The sequence below is a fragment of the Brienomyrus brachyistius genome, chromosome 5 (assembly GCF_023856365.1).
Source record: "Brienomyrus brachyistius isolate T26 chromosome 5, BBRACH_0.4, whole genome shotgun sequence".
NCBI lineage: Eukaryota > Metazoa > Chordata > Actinopteri > Osteoglossiformes > Mormyridae > Brienomyrus > Brienomyrus brachyistius.
This window is the reverse complement of record NC_064537.1, coordinates 26,966,539-26,983,015: the sequence shown is the minus strand read 5'-3', so window position 1 is coordinate 26,983,015 and position 16,477 is coordinate 26,966,539. Positions and strand designations below refer to the sequence as shown.

The 16,477-nt window shown below is 43.3% G+C and overlaps 1 protein-coding gene across 1 annotated transcript; it reads right to left on the bottom strand.

The window, feature by feature from the left end:
• Positions 1-1,119: 1,119 nt before the first annotated feature.
• Positions 1,120-12,171, bottom strand: LOC125742405 (beta-1,3-N-acetylglucosaminyltransferase lunatic fringe-like). Its single transcript, XM_049014395.1, has 8 exons — positions 11,593-12,171; positions 5,552-5,600; positions 4,902-5,004; positions 3,747-3,900; positions 3,545-3,630; positions 3,273-3,438; positions 3,025-3,110; positions 1,120-2,692 (listed from the first exon to the last, which is right to left on the bottom strand). Exons 1-8 carry the CDS (start codon positions 12,040-12,042, stop codon positions 2,626-2,628), a joined length of 1,161 nt encoding a protein of 386 aa, XP_048870352.1. The 5' UTR covers positions 12,043-12,171; the 3' UTR covers positions 1,120-2,625.
• Positions 12,172-16,477: the final 4,306 nt, after the last annotated feature.

Genomic DNA, 16,477 nt, shown 5'->3' with positions numbered 1-16,477 from the left:
TAGAACAATCCTTTATTCAGTCTGAAATAAGCTAGATCATTCTTTCCAGGGATAATACCGGAATAGAGCTGGCTGTTTTTCAACTTGAACCGAACAAAATTGCATTTGTTTTGGTTTCGTTTCGGTATTTGTGTCTTGCGCTGAACTTTCTGTGCTGTACTTTTTCTGGCTGTACAGGACAAAACATCCCAATTAACTTGCAGCGAAGCCAATGCAAGCATCCGGCACGCTTGAGTTAGGCACGAAATACAGGCCTGAGAGAGAGAGATTTTTTTTAAGGGGATACTTACCATAGACACCACTGCACGCCTGAAGTCAGTCGCTGAAAGGCGTCCGTTGTGCGGATGTGGAGGTATCTGTGGTATTCTCTTGGCGTGGTGTCACTGTGCCTTGCGTGACAACGAACACTTGCAGATCGCGTGCTTGTGAAACAAGGGGGCTGACTTCAAGAATGATGAAGGGGAAGGTCTTGTAACCCCAGATATTGGGCATCCAGGGTGGGTCTCCTAAATTGCTAGATAGATGTAGTGCTTTTGCAAAGTGTATTTCAAATAGCTGAAGAATCTAGTAGACAATAGTTATAGTCAATAATAATAGATAACTGGACTTTTAGTGCTATTTACCTGTCATCTGTATAAATGTGAAACAAAATACTCTAGTAATTGTATTTTGATATGTGTGTTTTTGTCTCTGGATTACTCACTAGGTCACAGATAGATCACACAGGTTGTTCCTCCCTCGTGGAAGACCTTCAGAGTTTTGCATGTGTGTGTGAGGGGGGGCAGCTCTTATTTCTGTTGTGTTTCTCTAGCTAACCCCTTTGATGGTCCAGACTGAAACATACAGAAAACACCCCTTTGCAAATCAGGAACGTCATGGTCACTGACATGGCCCCTTATGGGACTATTTAATATCCACGCTCACTCATGTGTCCATCGGACTCTGGTGACCTTCTCTCTCTACAGTGAGTTTGCCTTTACTGGCGGGAAGATCTATCCAATGGTCAGGCTGCTTAGTCTGAAAGCGTGTAGCTCGAGAGACCAAGCATTAGCATATTTATGAAAGTGAGCCTGTGAAACCAAAAGTCTTTATGTAAGAAATGAAAACAGAAAACAGGAATCAGGTCGGGCGATATACTGCTTTATTAAAAGCAAAGAATGGTTACCAGTGGAATTTGTCTTGGTAACAATATCAGGTTTGTGATCCCTGAGAAACATTCCGTTTATCCATCTATCTACATATGTATGTATGTAAAATATATAGATAGAGGGATTATTTCTATAAGTATTAAATAATCCAGATGCTGGACTATAAATTACAGAAATACACAACCAGAATTATGCAGTCAAACAATTACATTATAAGCATTTCCGATCCACAGGAAACAAAAATAAATCAAACATTTACAGTCATTTAGACAAGAAACCAAAGTTGCAGTAAAGAAATACTGCGTGAATTACATAATTTACAAACGTACCCACTGTGGGTCATTCATTCTCACAGAAATGTGCTCATGCAGGCGGCCTGTTCTTGCAAAGCTCTGCACCAGTACAGTGGCCAAAGACGGCGCATTACACCTCCCCGACTGCGGACGACGTGGGGAAGGAGTACGCAAATACTGTCTGAAGTCACGTTTGTGGTTTAACACAGAGCTCCTCCTAAAGTGGCTCACTTTGGGGGAGCCGCTGACTGCCCTTCACGTCTGCAAAATAATTTATACCGACTTTACATGGGAAACCATCTTGATCAGTTTAAAGAGGCTTTTATAGGAACAAGCAGCTTAGCTAATGAAGGATGTGTATGGACATTTTAAACTGTTTATGTGACACAAGATGATTTACATTTGACTAATATATTATTTTAAACTTTTGGGTTCTTTAAAACTTCAAAACATTTTATTAAATGTAATAAAAATGAAAGATATTCTAGGGAAAGTGTTCATTTTTGGGACATATTCCTTCTCTTCAAATGGGTATGAATGGGTATTAGCCCCAATCCTGTAATTTTACTGATGAAAAAAGTGCTTTACCTCTACATAACTCAGAATAAAACATCTGAGCAGGTATCCAGCTTTGCCCATTCGCCCATAGCCACCTACAATTGAAGTAATACTGAAATGTTGCAAAAAAGACTTCATATTGCTAACTTTCTCCGGAGTCTTTTGAAATACGCAAAAATGAATCCAATTAAACTCTCTCTCTCTCTAGTGTCTGTGATGTGAAGCAAACCCTAGGAATAGAAATTATACAAAAAAACTGGTGAAAGTTTATAAATGCGAATAGCATCTAGCAGGAAGGCACTGCGAACTTGAAGATACATTCTATGAGAATAGTGGATAGAGGATGACATTTTCAGCATAACACGGCGGTGGATCTGCCACACGCCTGGGAGCCTCTTCATCCTCCCACTGGGTGAGGGAGCCGGGGCTCCTCAAGCCGAGGAGTCAAACCCCCCCCCACCAAACCACAGGGCCGCACAGCAGCCCGGTAAAAACTAAGGAGGCCCACCTGCCGCCACAGCAAAAATGCGGCAGCTCTCTGGCCAAATATGACACGGGTCCCACGAAACCTTTCAGATACCAAGGCGACATGGGACGAGGGTACCAAGAGGAGAGTGCGGTCGCTGTTAATAGGCAACCAGGGAGGGGCACCAGGGGGTGTCTGGGTACAGCAAGCAGTGCACAGATTTGAACCTGGAGGAGACAGAGAGAAAGAGCCTTTAGCTTGGCAATTAAAGGGACCAGTTTACTGTTTACAAAGAAGGAATACAAGTGGGAAAAAAGCACTGTCCTTTAAGGCGTTTATAACAAAAGGTACTACCAACAGGGCTAAAGACGGCCCCTTTGCCTCGCAGGCATGACGACAAAACCGAGAACAAAACCAGGTGAAGCTAAATCTAGAAGATGTGAGAGGTCATGAGAATGAGATCTTGGTTTTCCCTTTTAGCCAAAGGTTACTTTCCCAGGAAATAGAAGCAATGGTAATGTTACTAATAGCAGTAGCGTTTTTTTTTTTTTTTTCTTACCTGGAAGGGTCCTCCTCCACTGAAAAAGCCCCCTTCATGTTGATGATATTCCTCTTGTTTTCAAACATTCCGTAACTCAGTGTAACCTGGGGAATAAATCAGCATGAATCAGCAAGGACCTGCCGAGCTGATCTGACTTGGCTATCGAGATGAAAGCCTTGGGGAGGTACAGCACGCTCTGCTCATCGCTAAGACAAATGGCCTGCGGGGTAAAGCCCTTTGGACACGCGCCCCACATAGGAATCTACCTGCTTCTGTAGCTCGCTCATAGGAACCTGCTGCAGGTTCTCCAGGTGGGAGTGGAACAAGTTGCTGCGGATCAGTTTGACCCCAAGGACGGACTCGATGATGTACCCGATGGTGCAATCATCTGGCAGGCGGATCTTCTCGGCCGTGTTCATGAAGTGACCTCCGCTGTAGAGGGAAGGGGGTGGAAGGCTTGTTTAAGCTCAGAGCCCAAGGAAGGAAATTGGGCATTTGAAAGTGACTCTTTGGTGGTGCATTGCCAAGATGTCTATACCTTGCCCAAGGAGTCATCTTCAAGGCTAGACCTCGGCTCACACAGAAGCCTGCACCGCCAGTTGCAAACCAGAAATTGACAGGTCTCTGGAAAACAAACAACATGCACCATAAACATTAACATGACTGTATTTCGAAAGTATTTTTGAAGTGTATTGAACTATGTAAGTTGAGGGTCATGCCGGAGAGATTGGTTGGCCTACCATCTTATTGTCCCCGAGCCTCTCTGTGGCCTCGATGGGACGGTCCAAGCTGGGCTTGCCGATGTAGACATCCTGCGTGTGGAGGAACTGGGACAACAGCTTCAGGAGGCCCCGCATGTGGACGTAGTTATCATCATCAACGTGGCAAAACCACCTGAGAGCCCATCAAAGCATCAGATCAGCTTTCTTCAAGTAAAAATTATGAAAACATTCACTTTGTTATATCTGAACACAACTGGAAAATCAGTACGGTGGGATGATAAATGACAGAAGTCCAGAAAGAAAATCAAGGTCCATTTTTGTGAACTTGGAGTCAATACTTAGTTTCCCACATGGAAAAGTTTTTTAAAAATGCCATATGACTCTTGTGTGTTTTACCCAAGACATATAGGCTCTTCATATGCCACTCAAAATAAATGCACAATCCATATTAACTCATTAGACTGTCCTTTATTGATGTAAAATGCATATGAAATGAATGTACCGTCAGATATATAAGTCCTACATTCATATACAATCAATACTAAATATATGTGTCATTAGTCATATAGGTCCTTTATTCATGTGAAATATATATAATCTGATATATATAAATTTATGTTTTGTGAAACATATGAATGCTACATCGATGTACAATCCATATTATATTAATGTTTTGTCAGTATTAGTTTCTGTGTAAAATTCTTTGAATGAACTCAATTGAATAATGGGCTAGAATAAGTGATTTGAAAAGGAAACATCCTTTTTCAGTTGATGCGCTCACTTTGTGTTCCAGGAACACAACATGAATTTTGTCATGTGTAATTAAACCAAATGATTGTAGAGAGATCATACATGTCTTCTATTATAATAATATAAAAGCGGTATAATGTTCTTAAGAAACAACAAGCAATAAACATGTATTTCTTACTAAAACCATATGTTATCACATATGGTAAAATTCATCTAAGAGTTTTATATTTTTCCTCTAGGCTTTTCCCTTGAGTGCCTTACATGTCAAGTGTGTTTTTTGGTATGAATGTGGACACTGACTTATAGTGAACATAAAGAAAAAACATCACATGTCGTCATACATAATTGAAATAAGAAAACCACTTGATAGCCTTAGATGAATCGTGTGTTTTTTTTCTCAAATGCCAAGGCAGGGGCCCTTACTTTTTTCCAGACTCGATGAACTTGTCATACTCGACTGCCATCTTGCAGGAAAGTGCCTGGCGACTGTGAGCAGCAGAGCAGTTGGTGTTGATAGCGTGACTCCCTGTGTCGGAGAGCAGGAGAAGCTGGAGTTATTCGTGAGGGAGCCCTGCGTCTAGCAGTACCAGTGAGGGTATTCTCTCTCATAACTCCAGTTGCCTCTCGTTAGGATGCAGAGTAGCTGGTGCTTATTGGACTGATCGGGAACAGGGAGGACTGGGTCTGTCTATACTGAAGCTCTCAGTGTGAAAAGGGCCTGGATTAAGTCTCGTTTTCAGAGGCCTAAGCATGAATAAATGACAGTAGTAAGTCTGAACCTTTTCGGTCACGCCTCATCTAAAAGGCTTTCCTGCTCTGTATGGAACATTGTGTCAGAAACTCAATACAGGGACAAGCTGCCTCGATAATGCCACCAGCTTCCTCTAAGCAAGCAGCAATTTCCTGCTCACTAATACCTAAAGCAATGTGCCCGTGACTAAGAGCATCATGCTACAGCATTAACTAGAATGTCTGTCTGTCTTCATGGCAGCTCCCACTGGCTTTCTGCTAACGTGCAGTTTTATTAATAAACAGAAGTCATTTATTGATTTCACGGTAACAAATATACTCACCAATTTTCTTCTTTAACTCCTCATCCTCTCCGTCTGTAAAGATGTAGGTCTGAAAGAAATGAAAAAATGCTTTTAGCAATTTCTGCCAAAAATTTGGAAATGGAAATAATAGAGGGCTACCGATCACACTTGCGATTTTTGATGGGAGTCATCTACTGAATGTTGAAAGTAACTGCTGTTCATTTGGAGATATGGTAATTCTGTTACTAAATTCTAAGTTAGATAAGCACACAAAAATGCCTCTGAATAGTTTCTCTGAAGATAAAAGGTCCTTGTTCTGGGATGTGCTCTCACCATGGCGACCGTGCTGGTGCCCATCAGCATCCAAAATGCAACTTTCACAACACAGCAAAGAGGACAGAAGGCTCACTACCATTGCCCAAGTCCTCTTCTCATATCTGATCAAAGAGGACATTTTGGCACCGTGTAGCATGTTGGGGAAAAAAAAAAACATGACCGCATCCTTCTTGTTTCATGTCTCTGTTCACTCAGTTGTGCGGTGCTCAACAAGATTAAGGCTAATTCGGATATTTTTAGCCTGCTGTTCGAAGACAAGGAGCATTCATATTATTAAAGATTGTAGCAAACATGACGTCGCACTAAGGAAAAACGTAATATACACACACAGCCGGACTGATTAAGTAACATTTTGTTTGCTTTTGTCTGTTCTCAGGTGAAACAACACCTGCAGCCCTTATCTCTAGTACGTGGCCTACCTTGGCCCCCGCGGGCCCGTATGGAAAGTTTACCATGTGAGCCAGGTAACAGCCAATGGGATCTGTCTTTCTCTACTTCCCTGGCCTTCACTGACAGTCAGCTGAGTCAAAGCCAAAGCTAGCCCCTTTTCCCTCTTCCATATATATTTTTTTTAAACTGTGCTGCAGCCTCCAAGCTCTGGTGCGTTTGTTTGGTGAGCAAACTCCGTGCAGATGTCGTGCGGTGCGGCAGGCATGCCCCGTGTTTGTTTAAGGGAGGGCAGCGGATTTATTGTGGAAAGGCTGTTTGCTCTAAGCTTGGCTGAAAGGAAAAGCCTAATCAAGAAGGTAGCTCGCAGCTTCAGCCAGGCCGGTAAGAGAGAGGCAGACGTCACCGTATCTTGCTAAGTTACCCATGAGGTAATTGACCCTGTTACACCCCCGGTGAGATCTCCCCAACCCCCACAAATGCACACACATTGTGAGAGGTACCACAGCCCCCCTCTGATACAACAATAGCTGGGTTAAACCTCCAGTGGGTAAAGTTTAAATATGTTAGCCTGCATTAGCATACAGCTGGCGTGTTTAACCAAAAGAGACGTCCAACAGGAAGAGCTTTGTTCTTTGTTTCTCCTTGTTTTCTCCTGAAACATCCTGTCCGTTGTAGCTTCCAAGCAGTAGAACAAAACTGAAATATTTCTGCCATCCATACATTCAGATCAGTCGTTGATTTATTTGATTTTATATTGTCACATATTATAGCAAACACTGTACTGCATGTGTGCAAAGTTTAAAATTGTGTGAAAATCCCCTTTGTCCTCCAAACGAATGTCCCAGTTTTGTCTGCGATTAATGCATACATCTCTCCGAAAGGACATGGATAATGGCCAGTAAAAAGCCCACTTGAGTCTTACTGTCCGATTGGCTCTGGTTGGTTTTTAAATGAATGCTGCCCTCAGCCAGGGGGAGGCCCGGCACAACGCCCCACCTAGCAGAGTTCTGATCAGGAAGCCTGAAGCCTTGCTGACTGTCTCCGTCTCCCCAGGAAGGAAAGGCCCGGCCCACAGAGGGCCTCCATCGCCCACTCTGGCACACGCCTGGGTGCCTTCCTGTCTCCTGCCCCCGCCAGGAAACCCAATCAGAACAATTCTGCAGGAAACTCTGATTTCAAGAGCTGTTCTTTCACTCTGTTTTGAAAGTTGCTGTTGGTTCCATTTGGATGCCGTGGTCAATGTCTCTATCTCTGAGCTACAGCCAAAATGCAAAGGATGTTTTACTGTAATATGCAGAGGTGGACATTTCAGGTCCAGAAATTTAAAATCCAGACCAAGATTTTGTTTCCACCAATCAGCAGAGTATTCTGTGATTCAATTGATTGGTTGAAACAAAATCTTGGTCTGGATTTTTAATTTCTGGACCTGAAATGTCCACCTCTGATAATATGACTGGCAAATGATCTTCCCAGATGTATCTACCTGTATTCCACTTCACATTAATCATTTTACTGTTTAGTCATGTTTCTTCCTAGTTGTGTGTTCATGCTGTATGTAAATGACAAGAGCAAGTATTTCCCTGGATTTGTCTGAATGTTCTGAACCATTCCCTGTTTCTTTAGGACATTTTACGCTTTATGATGTTTTGTGGGTGGTTAAAGAGACCTCTGTGAGTATCCTGTGCAGAGAGAGAAGGGCAGCTTGCATTTAGTGTTATGACCTACTGGCGAAGGATCATTGTTAGAGAGGATGAGGGTGGTTTGCAAACACAGGAAGTTATAATCTGAAATGAAACAATACCCAAAGTAAAGAACCAGAGAGAAACAGAGCAGTGTTTCCCCTACCATTATATTGGGGGGGGGAGGGGGGGGGGGCTCGCCCCCTCAACGGCACCTCCCGCCCTCCCCTTGAAGGTCAAGTTAATTTTATTTAATTTTATTTTCTATATAGCGTCAGATCACGACAGAAGTCATTTAAGGTTACCTTTCCTATAGAACAGGGCTATACATTGTCCTTTCACTAAACAAACGAAATAGCCTTATGTTATCCAATTGACACAACAGCTGCGCGTTTACAATTCTCCTCTTTTATCTGTATCGCGCATGGTGTAGCTCCGCCCTGATGCGCGTGCACAGACACACTAGTGAGCACACTCCCACCAGCAGACAGAGAGAGCGCGTCAGAATATATGTCGCGTCAACCACCTGAAAAGCAGACAAAAATATCTGGGGTTTTCAGACTACTGTCATCATTAAAAGGAACACATGAACACCATGAATCCTGTCGGTGTCTGCCCCCCCCAGGAAACACTGCAGAGGACAAAAACAAACATAAGCCAAGCTGCTTCTCGGTTTGTTTGTTCTTTGGATAATTATAGACCATTATTAAAAATACAATAGCTTTGTGTGACCAAAAAATACAGTACATGGTAATCTGGAATACTAGCATTTGGGTACATTAAGCTGTCCTATGCTTATACAGAGTTTTTCCAACTAATGGTGCCGAGTGAAGATATCTTGAAGGCTGTGTGTCAATAAATTCAGTTTACTGCTTTAAGTAGCTGTGCCCTTGTTCATTAACGAGCTTGCAGGCGGTCATGCTTTGAGGTGTTCCATGAGAAGGTCTCATGGTCTGAAAAGACGATGGTACTCGCAGGCTTTCACTGACTCACTGACTTCCAAACTCCATGAGAAAACGTGAGTCAGCATATGCAAGGCAGCTTCACACTTGTCATGTGAGAAAGGTCTTGGGAGGTGAGGATTTCAGCCATTATTTTGCCTCAGTGACCTGATGTACCTGAAAAAAACACCTGACCTGCTCATTTTCCCACAAGAGCGAAACACCTGCTTCAGCTCCACTGTTTACACATAAACAGGAACAGCTAAAGAGCTAAACGTTATTCTGTTCACAAAGGCTACAGACCAAGATCATTCTCCACAGGTAACTATATTCAAGATATAATCGTCTATTCACATAGGCCTGAAACTGGTTCAAAACCACCCACTTTGATGACTGTGTAGTCACTGATAGTCCATACTGACCTCTACCAGCCATAGCCGCACTTGTAACTGGCTACAGCAATAAAATACTTAGTTGAAACCAAAGTCTATAGTGTAATAAATAGCATGTTACACAGTTACATGAATATAATCTAAAGAGTAGTGTCATAAAATGCGGGCACTTCTGTTCAGATGAAAGCCATGGATAGCCGATTAGAGTAAGCATGTATGTATGCTGAGAATGTGAACACAGTGATTCACAGGGCAGGATTTCCTTGCTTGAGGGTTTGTAGGCACCACCTGCCACTATTCTTTCTCATTCTAGCGTTTAGACTCATAAATACCTGCCCTTGCCCCTACCCAGCTGCCTGGGTAACCCCTTAGCACGGAGAATATTTAATCTGCTCATGGAAATGTAATACAAAAATGAAAACGTATAGAAAGGCGCATAAGTCACTTCAGAAGTCAGTTTTAAAGTTGGGGTATGTGATTACCAGAGAGAAACCTTGGTTATTGTCTGGAAAGAGTGAATGTTGCAAAAGTAACTTTGCCAACTTTGATCTATGTCACACCGGTGACATTTACAGCATCTCAACATGAAGAACTGAAACAGTGGCTGCAGATGAGGAGAAACTCTAAAGCTTTGAGGAAATGGGTCAAAATGATGGCCAAGCGTCTGCTACTGTACAAGTAACCCTATCTGCTTGTCCTGTAATGTTCAGCAATGACCCTTGAACTGGCCTCCATGGTAGGAGATCTGAAAAGTCATGTCTTCCAACGCACGTATCTTTTCATAGTTTCACTTTGTATTGTTAATATTGTGAGGCAAATAAACTTTTCATGAATATGAGACAAAACTATGTGCTGGAAAAAAATCCTGGGACGATTCCCACAGAGGGACAGCTTTGTCTAATGGAATCTGCTCCTGGAAGGTCGCATTCTGATGTTGTTAAGCCCAGCGTGCAACTCGAGGCATAAACGTCCAGCGGACGCGTTTTTGTCACCGATGTCAGCCCTAATGAAGCCTGAAGCCGCAGCTTTCCCAGCGCACGGGAGCTTGACCCAGACGCAACCGACCCCCTCATCTCCACAAAAAGAATCTCCAGCTTCAGCTCCTGCGTTCCCATGGAGAGCATGGAATGAGGGGCTGGGAAAGCCTTTCTTCCCCCTTCAGAAAGACGCTTTGTTAGTTTTGGAGAGCGGGACCGTGTTGGAGCCACCGCTATAGATGCCCGGCACCAAGGTATAATAAATGCCCCCCAACAAAAAGAAGAGTAGGGGGAAGGGGAGCGACGGTGCCGGAGTGCCCTTAACGGATGTCACTCGGAGTAGAAGGGGCTTTGACAAGGCAGGGGAATGAGCGGGATGGAAGCGGCTGTGGGTGTCAGAGGTCGTCTGCGGAGAGCCGCGTGACACATGCGGGAGCCGATTACCGCACCGCTGTCCGTGCGCGGCACCGGAGGGGCGCGGAGACCACGCGGCGTCCGTCACACCGTTAGATCGCTCGCTCACTAGTGACATGCATTTATCTCGTAGGAATCTTAATGTTTTTTGTTTTAAATATCAGTATAAACAAATTGTGCAAGCAAATTCTGTAGCAAAGACACGTTTCCCGACTTAATTGCCCCCTATAAAATATGCTATTTCATTCACGTGCTGGTTTCTCTTCCCACCAGCTTGCAGCGTCTTTTTAATGGCCTTTCCTTCTGTATAATCTCCTCCGCGTTTCCCCTTTATGCTTCTGAGAGAAAACTCAATGCGATGCGGCTGTGAGCTCTTGCTTCTGACAAGCCTGGTCAAGTCGAGAAAGGAATCGGCATCGCTAATCGCGTTTCACGGACTCTACCCCCAAACTCTCAGGGGGTTGGGGGAGTGAGAATCGGAGATCACAGGGTGACAGGGACTCCCGGAGGGATACCCTTGGGAAAAATAACCTTTTTTAAACCTGCCATAATCAGAAGTGTAGTCATTCCCGCCACGGCCTTGGTCTGATATTCAAATACTAATATCCTCCCTAATCATCAATCCACCTACACAAATGGTATCAGAAAAATAAGAGTATTTCATTTAGATATATTAACATTGAATCAAACGTATTTAAGGATAAATCTGCGAATTTCTGCAATAATTGGCACAATTTTAAAAGTTTTACCTTTTAAAAAAAAAGTCATCTTCGGTGCCTTTCTTAATGTATTTTTTATTTCTCAAGCATCCCATGAAATTGTACGCCGATTACACACTTAAAGAACTCAAGACAAAAATGACTCAAAACAATCAACTTCACCAAACATAACTTATTTATACCAATATAGTAAACGAAACTTCTTAAGTGACTTAATATGGGGTATTCGTACCTGCTGCATGTTCCTTGAGATCCAAGTATCAAGAAGCAGATCTAATCTGGACTGATGAAACTTTTTCGTGGTCTTCACTGCGATGAAGATATCATTGGCATTGATGTCTTCCGCGGGAGGTGCCTCGGTCGATCTGGCTTGTGAGTTGGGACTGTTCACTTCTCTCCTGCCCCTGGTCAACTTAGTGAAATAGGCGGAGAATCCTTTCGCCTGTCCCGACTTTAAGCTGTCTTGAGGCTGGGTCCAGGAGGCACCTTGGTCTGCTGCAGTGTCATGACCCTCCGCTAAAGTGCTCAGGCTCTGCAGCGAGCGCATCCCCGCGTCTCCCCCGTTCGGCATCTCCTCCACGTGCAGCCCTCGGTACTTCGCGGACACCAGCAGCACAAAAAAACAGGTGAATGTTGCCCCCACTATGGACGCTGCAAATTTTTTCCCGCAGCTTTTTAGCATTTTAAAAAATTAATCAAGTGGGAAAATGCTTTGTTTTTAATGGCATAGATTTATGAAAGTTTTACAGGTGCATTGAATCTGTAATGAGACTCCAATGCCAGCGTACTTGTCTATTAGCACTATGTAACGTGGACTGCGCTCCTTGTTGAGATATTTTTTATAAACTGCCCCTCACTCAGAAGCCCCGCCCAGTGGGCCGGGCGTATAGTTGCTAGCAATACCAGTCCGGGTGTGCAACCCAAACTGGGGGCGGGGATAAAGTTGAAGGCACGCCCTTAAGGGGAGGGGAAATACAGTGAGCTTAGAAAACGCAGCAACGGTGTTTTTTGTGGAGAGCAAGTAAGTGGAAGAAACGTGGTTGCGCTTATGGCCGCTTGCTATGAGAAACATAATGTCATAAGCAGTTGTTATTTCTTAGGCATTTTCACAGCTATACGATGCCCCAAATATTTGGAGTCCTCATACAACATAAATACAAGAATTTTCAAGCATGAATCCTGGTCAGGGTTGCGAAGGAACCTGGAGCCTGTCCCAGTAACCAAGGCTGGGGAATACCCTGGATGGGATGTCAGTCCACCGCAGCACACTGACACACACGCAATGATACAGTCGAGGTGATTTAGGGACACCGGCCAGCCTGAATGCATGTGAGACAGGGAAAAAAATGCAAAGTACACACCTAGAGAGGATTCAAACCCTGGAGGTGCTCAGCAACTATGCAGCCCTATAAATTAGATCATCATGGAAAATTAGTTTCAGTTGCAGGTATGATTTTAAGGGGCATATTATTTTCCGTTTTTCGGCTTCATAATATAAATTGCCAGAGATAAAACAGTTGCCTATTGGAGACTAATGTATGCCAGTTGAAGAATTTTGGCTGCCACCATTCATGCAGACAGATGTTCGAAGAGGTCTGGACAGCTTGTGTGTTGTACTGCCAAATTCAGGGTGCCGAATCAAGCCGCTTGAGGGAATGTTACTTTGACAACAATAACTGTCTTGTTTTAAGGTTTTCAGGGATGGAACTCGCTGGATGCCACATCATAGAGACAACAGGATTTTCAGAGGGTGCCAGAAATTCTCATCCTTTGAATTCCTCTTGATATCCTGTGTCTTCGGTCCATTCAAAGACGGCAGTGTTTCTTGTGCATGAAGAAAAAAAAAATCCGGAGGTTAACAAAAGACTTTTATTTCCACTAATTGCTAAGAAAATATTTGTCATATTGTTTTCATTTAAACCTTTTCCTTTCATTTAAATAATTTATTGTGATTATTATTGATTGAATGGCCTTAGGAGATAAAAATGAATCTTATTGTTTATACATTTTACTGAAAATTATGGTTTGCTTAAAGCTAGGAAAATACTTATTTAAAAATTTGTAGAAATTTTCAGTTGCTTTGAGATGACCTCATGCTGTTGCCCGGTTCACTGGTGCATAATTCTCTCTTTATTCCCGGCCTTGGTCATTGTTGAAATTCCTGCTTTTTGGCTCCCTTCGTAAAGAGCACCTAACCGGCCCAGTGGCCACTGCCAGAGCTGCTCTGGGTCTACAGACAGCCACACAGCAGGCTGTGGATTGTCTCGGGCACCTTGCTGCCTTCCCCGGCGTCCCTGCCGTGGAGCTACAGTGAGATCCTCACCCAGACATCGACCATTTGCTACTCAGTAAATCCACGGAAATTTTTTTTTGTCATTTTTTTTCCAAGGGCCATTTGCCGTTTCTGAGATAAAGATAAAAGATCCAAAGTTTATGTTGAATTCACAAAACGTCCAGCTGAATTTATGGGTTTGTGTAAATCAGTCAGTGGATTTCCAGTGCAGTCGTTCCGAAATCATGAACTTTAAGGTTCCTCAAAGTAACTGGAATGTGACTCTTGAATTCAGTACAAGTTCTGGCAACAATAAAAATGCTTTAAGTCACATGTAATAGAAGCTATTTGATGGAGTCAGTTTGATCCAAGAATAGAAATCAAAAGGCAGAAATAAACTTTCAAAATGATAATTACAAATAGAGACACAGCAGTGTGCTCTGAACCCACTTGTTGACAGATAAGTCATCCTTAGCTTTTAAAGCAGCAATGAGAATAGACGGCATGAGATCTAGGCCAAATGGGTTCTCCCCATGGTTTGCATTCTTCTGGGATCAACAGGCTCTCTTTTGGGGTCTTTCCCCCCATTTTTTCCTGGACTCACCCCACTTGGCTGACAGTTTCTTAGACCTTTGGGGACAATGGATGTTGTTAAAGACGGGGGTGTAAACAGATCATGTATTGAAAGTTTCATTTGTGTTTCAAATACAAGCCCACCTTCTCCCCTCCTCCTTCTGTCATGAACAACAAAAAGCAGGAATGTGTGCTGGCCTTCCTCTAAGCCCTTCTTGGATTGCTAGCTCCTAAGAAGTCACCGCTGAATTCCACTGAACACCACCACCTCCCCCCCCCCCCCCCCCCCCCACACCCCCCGACCACAGAATGCAGTTCTCGGCATCCACAAGAATGTCTGCGAACCCCAGTAAATAAATACAACAACACTTGATTTCATTCACATGCTGTCAGCATCCCTGCAGATCTGACTGTGAGTCTCACGTTTAGACCGATGGATCTGGCCTAAGAAATGCTATTTACAGGCACGCCACGCTGTGCGACCCTCAGTGACAAAGGTACCACGTGTTTTTGGACCTGCAGTGCACGGTCACTATTGTAGCATTTTGAAAGAGAGCATTTATTTTGGTCAGGCTAAATCTCTTTTGGCAGCCTGCATATTGGTGAATATGCGCTGTTTGGTTGTAGCCTGGCATCTGATGAGATGACGCTTCACGGAGTAACCAGAAATGAAGTCCGACATCCTCTGAACTCAGTTACCCTGGGGTGAATCCCTCGTTCCCATAAGGTGAGAGAAAATATTGAATAGGAAAAGCTTTTTTTCTTACATTCAATCTTTTTACTGGAAGGAAATCTGTGCAATCCTTCTCACACATTCAGTTAGAACAATGTGCTAGATGATTAACATTAATTATGATATTGAGCTGAATATGTCTATTACCAAACGTTACCATGTTTTAGAGTTTATATTTAGAGTATAAATCATTTAATTTTGTTTCCTGTCAAAAAATGCACATGCATATACCCTGTCAAAAAAATGTGTACCTTTGAGGGTACAATTACTTGTCACTGGGGCTGCACCCTCAAGGTTCTGCCAATTGTACCCTAGCTGTAGGTAAATGTACCTTTTAGTCTAGCTTAAGGTACAGAAATGAACTCAGTGATATTTTTGTACCATTGGAGGGTGCATTAGTGTTGTTTTTACCTTGGGGTTCAAAACTGTACCAGGGCTGTACCATTTGTTCTGATATTGTACACACACACACACACACACACACACACACACACACACACACGCACACCTGTATGTTGGCAGGTGAATTCAACTGTTTGCAAATGTATGCATTGGGTAATACATTGTTTTGTGTCAGTAACTGCAAATAGTTATAATGTGTCAGTAGCAACGGAGGAGTTTTCCTTAGGTTAGTCTCCGCAGCCTGACTTGTGTTGAGCTGACTATATGTTTAGCCTTGTCTGCGAGAGAGCGTTCCGTGGGGATTCTGGGTGAGGTCCGCAGATAAACGCCGGCTGTTCTTCAGCCTCGGGCAGCGGCACTGCTATTGTTTCTAAATACGTTCACAATAATGTGAGAGGGCGCTGGGCGCAGGGAGTGCCATGGGGGACCTGGATGGGCCGGTTTGCTGCCTCTTTCCTTTGGACTTCTGAGTCCCAAAGTCCCTGTTAGGTCAGAGTTTTCCAGCTTGAGAGCTGCCGAGTGCTTAAAGTCTCTAACTCTCCCACAGTGAGTTATTTATTTATTTGTTATGCTCATGTTCCTCTATGATCATACAAACTCTGCTGGCCTCACATGACTGTCCACAAACACACATATGCTTGGCTAACCAACTTTAGATGTTTTTTGTGCATTTTTTAAACATTTCTATCACATGACATTGTTGATTATATTATAAATGTCCATGAATTACATTTTAAATAAAACAATTTTGGTTATTCAGTCAGTAATATTTAAATTTTCTTTTTTTAAATATTTTTTTTCTCTTCTCTCTAGAGTTCAGCTGACATCTGCAAATGTTATTGCATGTCCCAAGTCCATCCTGTACTCATAGAACATTTGGATGCCTCTGATAACTTCTTCAGCTCTTTTCACAGCTTGATGTTTAGCTACTTGTTCTTGCTGCCGTCGCCTTCAGGATTTGGCGAAGGTTTTTTATGTCTGCATATCGTTATTTAAAAGGCTTGTTTACTTGCATGACCAACGAAGATCTTGCCATGGACTCTGCAGCCAAGGCCATCCGAGCCTTCGTACATTGGGTATGGGTTGTGACTAATAAGCTGCCCCCCAGGGGTTTGCTGAATCCCCCAGATCCCCCTT

Excerpts from the sequence above, each read along its gene's own strand:
- LOC125742405 (XM_049014395.1), bottom strand. The coding sequence starts at position 12,042 with ATGCTAAAAAGCTGCGGGAAAAAATTTGCAGCGTCCATAGTGGGGGCA. Across the intron at positions 5,601-11,592 it reads TCTCAAGGAACATGCAGCAG|ACCTACATCTTTACAGACGG; the intron begins GTACGAATACCC and ends CATTTCTTTCAG. Across the intron at positions 3,631-3,746 it reads GGCTCGGGGACAATAAGATG|AGACCTGTCAATTTCTGGTT; the intron begins GTAGGCCAACCA and ends TTTGTTTTCCAG.